The sequence below is a fragment of the Perissodus microlepis genome, chromosome 7 (genome assembly GCF_051167445.1).
Source record: "Perissodus microlepis isolate ML-2025 ecotype Zambia chromosome 7, ASM5116744v1, whole genome shotgun sequence".
NCBI classification, from domain to species: domain Eukaryota; kingdom Metazoa; phylum Chordata; class Actinopteri; order Cichliformes; family Cichlidae; genus Perissodus; species Perissodus microlepis.
In genome coordinates, this window is record NC_140467.1 from 28,154,474 (window position 1) to 28,164,915 (window position 10,442).

General features: G+C 42.1%; 1 protein-coding gene across 1 annotated transcript in view; it reads left to right on the forward strand.

Annotated features, from left to right (window-relative positions):
• LOC146383276 (scavenger receptor cysteine-rich type 1 protein M130-like) overlaps nt 1-10,442 on the forward strand; it is a 45,269-nt gene extending 34,827 nt beyond the window's left edge. Inside the window, exons 11-15 of the mRNA XM_084936786.1 lie at nt 2,840-3,145; nt 3,221-3,508; nt 3,725-4,051; nt 10,042-10,142; nt 10,222-10,442. Of these exons, the coding sequence (XP_084792912.1) occupies nt 2,840-3,145; nt 3,221-3,508; nt 3,725-4,051; nt 10,042-10,142; nt 10,222-10,368 (1,169 nt within the window). The 3' untranslated portion in view covers nt 10,369-10,442. The remainder of the gene's footprint in view (nt 1-2,839; nt 3,146-3,220; nt 3,509-3,724; nt 4,052-10,041; nt 10,143-10,221) is intronic.

Sequence of the window (10,442 nt, forward strand, 5' to 3'; positions counted from 1 at the left end):
ACAAAGGCATCTGCTGTGATGTTCACAATTCTGATGAAGTCTCACATGTATCAGTACTGATAAATGATCAGAATTATAATATTTCTGACTGTCTGAGGCTAAATTGAATCAAATCAGGACTTTGAGAACCGGAATCGAATGGATTATAGAAATCAGTGATGATACCCAGCCCTAGTGAGTAGCCTAGGCCTGAGAGAAGTGGATGTAGCTGTGGGTAATAAGAAAAGATGAAAAGAACTATTGATAACTTTTTTGTTAAGTTAAGGCCTGATCTGTCCTAAATTCATAGCCAGTGCTCTGACACAGTGCCATCAATCTTTGAACGCTGAAAAAGCACAGTGTATCCAGGAAACACATTATATGCTGCAATAAATGCACTGCCCAAGTGTCCCCTCTCCCCACTGCCTTTCAGCAGCATGCAACAGCAAACAGGTCGTCAGAGGAGCCGAGATGATGATTAAGTTTAACATTTTCTACAATCTTGACAAAGCACTTTAAGCACAAGTTTGTTAGTTAATAATTTAGAAATGAATATTGTCTGTATGGACTTCCACCCCAAAGAAAGTGCACATGTAAAACTGTGGTGTTAAGCGATGCGGTTGAAAAATTTGAGTGCGCCTAACTTTTGTGCCGGTATGCCTAAATTTTTAAAGTTAGGCGTACCGGTGCGCCCATGTCAAAAAGTTAGTCTAGAGCCCTGCCTTGTCATTTTATTGACTTAAATATCTTTAGCACTAATTATTGGAAGACAAAATTTGTTTGGTAAGCTCACTAACCCTTGACCTACATACACAGGTGAATCCAATCATGAGAAAGGGTATTTAAGGTAGCCAATTGCAGGTTTTTCTCCTCTACATCTTCTCTGAAGAGTGACTACATGGGAGCCTCAAAACAACTCTCAAATGACCTAAAAACCAACATTCTTTAACATCATGGTTTAGGGGAAGGATACAAAAAGCTATTTCAGAGATTTCAGCAGTCAGTTTCCACTATAAGGAACATAGTGAGGAAATGGAAGACCACAGGAACAGTTCTGTGTAAGGCCCAAAGAGGCAGGTCAAGGAAAATCTTAGATAAGCAGAGGCGGAGGATGGTGAGAATAGTCACAGTCAACCTACAGACCAGCTCCAAAGACCTACAACATCAACTTGCTGCAGATGGAGTCACTGTGCATCGTTCAAATATTTAGCGCACTTTGCACAAGGAGATGCTGTATGGGAGAGTGATGCAGAAGAAGCCCTTTCTGCGCACATGTCACAAACTGTGTCTCTTGAGGTATGCTAAAGCACATTTGGACAAGCCAGCTTCATTTTGGAATAAGGTGCTGTGGACTGATGAAACTAAAATTTAGTTATTTGGACATAACAAGAGGTGCTATGCATGGTGGAAACAACACAGCATCCCAAGAAAATATTTGGTGGTGCTTCCATCATGCTGTGGGGCTGTGTGGTCAGTGCAGGTACTGGGAATCTTGTTAAAGTTGAGGGTCGCATGGATTCCAGTCAATAACAGCAGATTCTTGAGAACAATGTTCAAGAATCAATCACAAAGTTGAAGTTGCGCCAGGGCTGGATATTTCAACAAGACAACGGCCCCCATATACTGCTCAAAATCCACTAAGGCATTCATGCAGTGAAACAAGTACAACGTTCTGGGATCTCAGTCCCCAGACCTGAATATCATTGAAAATCTATGGTGTGACTTAAAGTAATAATAATAATAATAATGGATTGGATTTATATAGCACTTTTCAAGGCACCCAAAGTGCTTTACAATACCACTATTCATTCACTCTCACATTCACACACTGGTGGAGGCAAGCTACGGTTGTAGCCACAGCTGCCCTGGGGCAGACTGACAGAAGCGAGGTTGCCATATCGCACCATCAGCCCCTCTGGCCAACACCAGCAGGCGGTAGGGTAAAGTGTCTTGCCCAAGGACACAACAACCAGGACAGAGAGCCCGGGAATCAAACCGGCGACCTTCTGGTTACAGATGCGCTTCCCAACCCCCTGGTTTTCCTTGCTTGGAAACCATCAAACCTGACTGAACTGGTTATGTTTTGTAAGGAAGAGTGGTCCAAAATACCTTCAACCAGAATCCAAACTCTCATTGGAAGCTGTAGGAAACATTTAGAGGCTGTAATTTTTTCAAAAGGAGGATCTACTAAATATTGATCTAATTTTTCTGTTGGGGTGCCAATACACCTGCCTAATTTCATTTAAGTAACTATGGCACACTTTCTGTAAATCCTATATTCATTTCACTTCTCAAATATCATTGTGTTCATCTGCTATAAGATATATTTAAATGAAATTGCTGATCCAAACAACCAATGGTTTATGAAGAAAAATCATGAAAATTATCAAGGGTGCCTAAACTTCATATCACCATTTTTTTTTTGTAAATAGTTTGTAAATAGATCATTGCATTGCAAATATTCAAGCATTGTACATATTGAGCGCTGCAGTAGGAGTGGTCAATAGTTAACTTTTTATTTACCATAAAAAGTTGATTAGTGACATTGATATCAGACTTGGCTAATGTTAGCAGAAGTGTTCATCTTAGCTGAGGTTATTCCCCCATAAGAAGTATCTTTTTAAGTGTTCTCCTTTTTCTATTGGTGCTTTCACAGTTATAACTGTGAAAGTACCACCAGTCAAATCCAGGTTGATCTACTTCCATGCAGAGGTTGTCTGTTCCTTCTCTCTGTATCTCTGTGGCTACTCTGCCTTCCTCCCACAGTCACAAAACCTCCAAGTTAGTCTCAGAAAAAAATCTTTTTCTTGTGTGTCTGCTGTCTCTGATCTCTCTGTTTGATCTTCTCTGATGTCTCCAGACTCTGTCAGGCTGCTGAATGGTTCCAGTCTGTGTTCAGGCAGACTGGAGGTGAAGTCTAACCAGAGCTGGTCCTCAGTGTGTGAAGCTGACTTTGACCAGCAGGATGCAGAGGTGGTCTGTAGGGAGCTCGGCTGTGGGCCTCCTTCGGTCCTCCAGGGGGCGCTCTATGGAGAAGTGGAGGCTCCAGTGTGGAACAAAGAGTTCCAGTGTGGAGGCCATGAGTCTGCTCTCCTGGACTGTAGAAGCTCAGGCTCAGCTAGAAACAGCTGCTCACCTGGCAAAGCTGTTGGACTCACCTGCTCAGGTAGAAGAGGAGCTGCAGCTTTGATGTGGTCAAACTCGTTTATTCTTTTACTGATGACTCTCTGCTTTCTGTTAGAGCCTCATGATCTCAGGTTGGTGGGAGGAGCCAGTCGTTGTGCAGGATCACTGGAGCTGAAACTGGGAGATTGGAGACCAGTGGAAGCTTCTGAGTGGATCCTGGGCAAAGCAGCCGTTATCTGTGAACTTTTGCACTGTGGTTCTCTTGATTATGTGGAGGCTAGAAATGAGTCCTTGCTCAGATCTGTTTGGAGACTCAAACCTGACTGTGTTCAATCTGGATGTGCTCTGAGGGAGTGTGTAACATCAGAATACTCTTTACTGATTATGAATTTCACCTGCTCAGGTAGGCTCACCACTGACATCATTCATGACAGTTATACCTGTCACATGCTTTCTGTCATGAATATAATGTTTGCTTAGTGGTCTTGATTGTAAAGATTAAGAAAGCTTCAGACCCTCCAGGACACACTTGCAGGAAGCATTATGCTCTGTGTTTGGTGCTCATTGTTTGAATGAAAGGTTGATGTAAGGTGACCTTGTAGAATCTGTGTGTTTACAGACCTGCTGGTTCAGCCAAACATCCATGCATCCTCCATGGATGGGGTCTTTGAGGCCCAGCAGCAGGGGCTTCAGGTGTCCAGCCACTCCAACTTCACCATCAGCTGCTCTATCCAGCCACAGTACCCAGGAGGTTCCTTCCAGCTCACCTTCACCTCCTCCAACACGGCATACAGCTACACCCAGCCAGCTGTCAATCACTCTGCCCACTTCCTGTTTCCTGCTGCAGTGCCCGCCCACCAAGGAAACTACAGCTGTGTTTATCACATCTACGTTTTCTCTCATAACTTCTCCTCCGAGAGCCGGCAGCTGTCTGTTGCTGTTTCACGTAAGCTGAATTTTTCTGATTTTTTTTTGGATGCATATAAACACATTTGACCAATCACGGCACTGAAGAGGGTGAAACAGTCAAAGCGTTCAACATGGCAGAACACTTGTTTGTTGTGTCACAGAATAGCTCACAATCAGGTCTTTGAAATTATTTCTCTTCCTTCTCATGTGTTGTCCCAAATCTGCTACCCCACTGAAATCCTGAAATATGGATGAAAGCTTCAACTCCTGGATCAGACCAGAAAATTCTCCTTGTTGCCGCTTTCTCCTGAGAATGGCATGCACCCAGGATCAGGACTAGCTCATCGTCGCTTGATGTTCTCTCCATTTTTTCCGCACAGTGGGCTTTCTGAGGATACTTTTTTTTTTTTGTAAAAACTTAACGTGCTCAGTGTGTGTGTAGGTTATATGGCAAGTTCACATACAGGAAAAATTATAGCATCTCATTTTTGTGTATGAGCCTTATAATTAGAGCAAAGATCATGTTTCATCACCTGGATAAGTCTGGTTCTGAGTGCGGTCAACTGTGAGAAAGATACAAGCTTCATCTCATCTATCATGCACCCCTCAGCCATTTTCAGGTGTACTTCCTACACCTAGCTAAGACTCAGATACTTCATTCAGGACCCAGAACCAGGGTTAATCTGCTAATAACTCACTTTGTTACTATGATACATAGGGCCATCCTGGCGTGCATGAAGATCCACACCTGATGTTGCGTTCCAGAGTTTTCATTTGTCAAAACCGCAGTGGTCTCAGGACTTGTGTTGATAGGAGTTATGTGGGTAGTTCGGCTTCACCACTAGGGGGCTGTCTAACCAAATTATGATATATATATACTGTGTCGTAGAAGCAGCGGCAGGTTATGTTTACATGCATGGATGTGAGCCACGTTAAAATAAAGAAGCTTGCTCACTACTACTGATGTTTTATTAAAAACACGACATGGTACCAGGAGTGAACCAGTAAAGCAGGTCATCATGGACAGTGTTAAGCCGCCAGATGCCGTCAACTGGAACGGAAATGTGGACTGTGAGTGGCGAACTTTTAAACAGCGGTTTATGCTATACCTGCAAGCTGTCGGCCTAGATAGTAAGCCTGATACACGGAAGATTGCACTGCTTCTTACCGTAGCAGGTCCACAAGCGGTGGAAGTATATAACATGTTTGTGTTCGCAACTGCAGAAGACAAAGAAAAGTTTGACGAAGTAGTGAGAAAGTTTGATGAACACTGTTCGCCCAAAAAGAATGAAACATTTGAGAGGTACGTCTTTCGGTCACGTATACAACAACCTTCAGAGAGTTTTGATACGTTTCTGACTGACCTCAAGTTAAAGGCAAGAACATGCAATTTTGGACAGCTGCAAGAATCTATGATAAGAGATCAGATCGTATTTGGAATAAAAGATATAAAGATAAGAGAGAGGCTTCTGAGAGAGGCGGATCTGACTCTAGCAAGTGCTGTGAAAGTATGTCATGCCAGCGAGCTCGCAATACAACATGCAAAAACCTTCAGCGGGTCGCTGAGGGAAACAGACACGGAAAGCACAGCTGTAGCTGCAGTTAATACACGGCAGGCAGGGCGCACGTACAAAAAAGAACAGAAAGAATCAAAAGACACTTTCTTGTGCAAAAGATGTGGCACAAAACATGGAAGGAAACAATGCCCAGCTTATGGTAAAATATGCAAAAAATGCAATGGACAAAACCATTTTGCCAAGCAATGTTTTTCAAAGAATAAGCAAAAAGAAAGAGTACACACAGTAGAAGAAACTGCTCTCAGTGACACGTTTTTTGTGGGAATGGTAATGCAGCACGATACACCCATGGACCAACCTGCAGTCAGTACAGTGAAGCAGGACAAATGGACAGAGATGTTACCAGTGAATGGAGCCCTGGTAACCTTCAAACTGGACACAGGAGCCAAGGCTAATCTGGTGAATGAGCTGGATGTGAAAGCAATGAAAACGAAACCACACATATTCCACAATAACAGTTTACTCCAAGCATATAATGGAGAACCAATCAAAACCAAAGGTAAATGCAGGCTCAGGGTACAAGTAAAAGGAAAATATCACAGTCTGATGTTTATCATTGTGCCGGAGGGACATGAATGTCTGTTGGGAGATAAAGCATGTGAGAGACTCGGCCTAGTCAGACGGGTATACAGTATAAACAGCTCTGAGCCCAAAAGAGTGAAAGAAATAGTGGATCTGTACCCAGACATATTCAAGGGGTTTGGAGTCTTACCCTTCACCTACAAGATAAAGCTGAAAGAAGGAGCTCAGCCTGTGGTTCATGCACCTCGACGTGTTCCAGCTGCTCTTAAAGACAAGCTTAAAGAGGAACTAGAGCGGATGGAGGCACTGGAAGTTATAAGAAAAGTTGAAGAACGTACTGAATGGGTTAACTCCATGGTGTGCATTAAAAAACCAACCGGCGCTCTTAGAGTCTGCATGGATCCGAAAGACTTAAATGCTAACATACAAAGAGAGCATTACCAGATACCTACAAGAGAAGAAATAACAAGTGAAATGGCTGGTGCAAAATTTTTTAGCAAACTAGATGCGTCCCAAGGATTTTGGCAACTCAAGCTTCATGAGGACAGTACAAAATACTGCACGTTCAACACGCCATTTGGGCGTTACTGCTTCTTGAGAATGCCTTTTGGAATTTCTTCAGCTCCTGAGATATTCCACAGGACCATGGAGCATATGATCGAAGGAATCGAGGGAGTCAGAGTTTATATGGACGACATCATTTTGTGGGGATCCACACTACAGCAGCACAATGAGAGACTAGTAAAGGTTTTGGAAAGAGTGAAACGTTATGGACTTAAACTGAACAGAGCAAAATGTCAGTTTGGCGTGGGTGACATTAACTTTCTCGGTGACAAGCTGACAGCCGAAGGCATCGAGCCGGACAAGGAAAAACTACGAGCTATACTGGAAATGCCACGTCCTGAAGATAAAAAAGGTGTGTTGAGAATCCTAGGAATGGTTAACTTTATTGGAAAATTCATCCCAAGCCTGGCGGCCAAAACAGTGCACCTGAGACAGCTTCTACACAATAGCTGCGAGTTCAGATGGAATAAAGAACTGGAAAACGAGTGGCAACAACTGAAAAAGACACTTACTACAGAGCCAGTTTTGGCGTATTTTGATCCAAAAAGAAAAACAAAAGTGTCAACAGATGCATCGAAGGCCGGGATCGGCGCAGTGTTGTTGCAGGCTTATGGAGACCACTGGAGGCCAGTGGCATATGCCTCAAGAGCAATGACAGAGACAGAATCTCGCTACGCCCAAATAGAAAAAGAGACATTGGGGCTTGTTTTTGGATTTGAAAAGTTCCACACCTATGTCTATGGTTTGCCAACATTTGTGGCAGAGACTGACCACAAGCCATTGATAGCCATAATCAAGAAAAACTTAAGTGAAATGTCTCCACGCATTCAAAGATTGATAATGAAGCTACAGCGCTATGATTTCAACTTGATCTACACACCAGGTAAACACATTGTGTTAGCAGATGCGCTCTCTAGGGCCACAACCCCAAACAAAGATCAAAGCTCCACAGAGATGGATGTAAATATACATGTAAACCTGGTAGCAGAGTCACTTCCTATGTCAGACAGAAAATCACATCAGATCAAGGCTGAAACACAAAAGGACTCTAGTCTGCAAAGAGTTATAACACTGTTGAATGGGAAATGGCCAAGAGGTGAATGCAAAACATACTACAACATAAGAGCAGAACTAAGTGTTGTGAATGGACTTCTGCTAAGACAAAACAGAGTAGTAATTCCACACTCACTGAGAGGAGACATCCTGAAAAGACTGCATGAGGGACATCTAGGCATAGAGAAATGCAAACGGAGAGCCAGAACAGCAGTCTATTGGCCAGGTATAAATGCAGACATTGAGAAAATGGTTTCAACTTGTGATACGTGTATCAAACACCAGGCCAAACAACCAAAAGAGCCTCTGACCATAACAGACATACCAGAGGAACCATGGCAGAAAGTCGGAACAGACATTTTCCACCTGGGAGGAAAAAACTACCTGCTGGTTATTGATTACTTGTCAAACTATCCAGAGATGGCATTATTGTCCAACATGTCAGCTACTTGTGTCATAATGCACATGAAATCAATATTTGCTAGACATGGGATACCACAGATTGTTCATAGTGACAATGGACCTTGCTATAGTTGTAGAGAATTCCAACTATTTGCTCAGGAATATGACTTTAAACATGTGACCTCAAGCCCCCTGCATCCACAGTCCAATGGGAAAGCAGAGAAAGGTGTGCACATTGTGAAACAGTTACTAAAGAAAGCACAAGATAGTAAGGCAGATCCTTATTTGGCACTACTGAGCTACAGAGCATCACCACTGGAGCATGGCAAGTCACCAGCAGAAATATTAATGGGAAGAAAACTACGGACCACTCTTCCTTACACAACAACCAGGAAACACAAACAAGTGAGAGACAAAATGGAACAGTTGCAGAAGAGACAAAAGGTCAACTTTGACAAGTCCTCAAAAAGTCTAAAACCACTCGCACCCAATGAAGCAGTCAGAGTGGAAGATGCAAACATCTGGGCAAAGAGAGCAACTGTACTGGAGGAGGTAAACCCAAGATCATACAATGTGAAAACTGAAGATGGACTGATATTAAGGAGAAATCGGAGGAGTTTACTGTACACTCAAAAGACAATGGGACCATCGGAAGGACAGTGTGATGACAACGACACACCACCTGAACCAACAACACCTGTGAAGGACAGTGTGGAGCAAAGAGACCAGTCACCCATTGTCAGAAGATCAGCACGCTCTATCAAGCCACCTGATAGACTAAACCTTTAAGCATATATATATATGTATATGTTGGTGTATACATATATAGCTATATATACATATATCAAAAAGGAACTTTCTGCATTATTGTGTGTTCAGTAGTTTACACTGTCACAAATGTTTGTGATGTAATTCAAGCTATGCAATGTTAGGTATGTTTCCACAGTGTTGTTCAGCAGTTAACATCTAAAGAAAAGGGGATGTGTTGATAGGAGTTATGTGGGTAGTTCGGCTTCACCACTAGGGGGCTGTCTAACCAAATTGTGATTATATATATACTGTGTCGTAGAAGCAGCGGCAGGTTATGTTTACATGCATGGATGTGAGCCACGTTAAAATAAAGAAGCTTGCTCACTACTACTGATGTTTTATTAAAAACATGACAGGACTGATGTTTAGGTTCACTTAATCCCTACAAACCAAAAAGTGCTTCACGGTGAAAATGGATAATGAGCCAAAGGAAACTGAAAAAGTAACCCAAGAGTTTCTAAAGGAAAAAAGATGGGTGATTCTTTAACAACCAAAACAGCCACCTAATGTCAACACAACAGAGGAACTTTTCAGAATAACCCACAAGCAGAGCATCTCAGGGAGGGGATCCAGGATTTAGTGAGTGATGTTCATAGGTCCTCAACTTCAGGCAGCCAGTGACTGCAAAGGATTATTATGAGTATAAAAAAACAATCCGTATATTTGACCAATTCGTGAGCATTCTGAAAATATGGATTAAAGTGTTTGTAATTGAATACTTGGTTAATACTTTAGTTTACTGTTTAGCTAAACTTGATGATTTCATTTAAACATCCCCTGTGATGGTGTACTGAAACAAAACTGTCCAAATACTTTTTCTATACTACAGTACAGTGTCTCAAATATGTAATTAAAATTATATTTGTAATATTTCAGTGAAGATATATTTGCACTTTCAACAAATAATTAGAGATGTATCACTATTTTTAGTCTGATTAACATATTTCTTTCATTTCACATATTCTTATATTACTATTCTTATATCTGAACAGCTGTAAAAATGACTCAGTTTCTTCTCAGAGATCAATCAAATATTTTATTCAGGTTCAGTGTAATAATTTAAACTACTGAACTCATTAAACTTTGTTCCATCCAACAGCTCCAACAGCTCCAGCAGCTCCAACAGTTCATACCATCACAGGAGTTGTCCTGCTGCTGATTCTCCTGATTGTGATTACTGCCCTTTATTTCTGCTGGAAGGTACTGAAACATCTTTGTTGCTGAGAATGAACTGACAAGAGGATCAATGCAGTCAGTCTGATCTGTGATGTCTCTGCAGGCCAGCAGGGAGCAGAAGCTGAGCAGAAAGGACACTGACGTGGTTTACTACAACTACAGTGATCACGGAGAAGGAGGATCAGCTGAAGATGAAAGTCGCCAGGGAGGAGAGGAGGACCTCAAAGAAGCTCATCTCAAATCCAATTGAATTTCTGAAAAATGACTATCATAACAGTTAACACAACAGTTTTCTATTGAATATAAACTTGTGTACTCACTTCA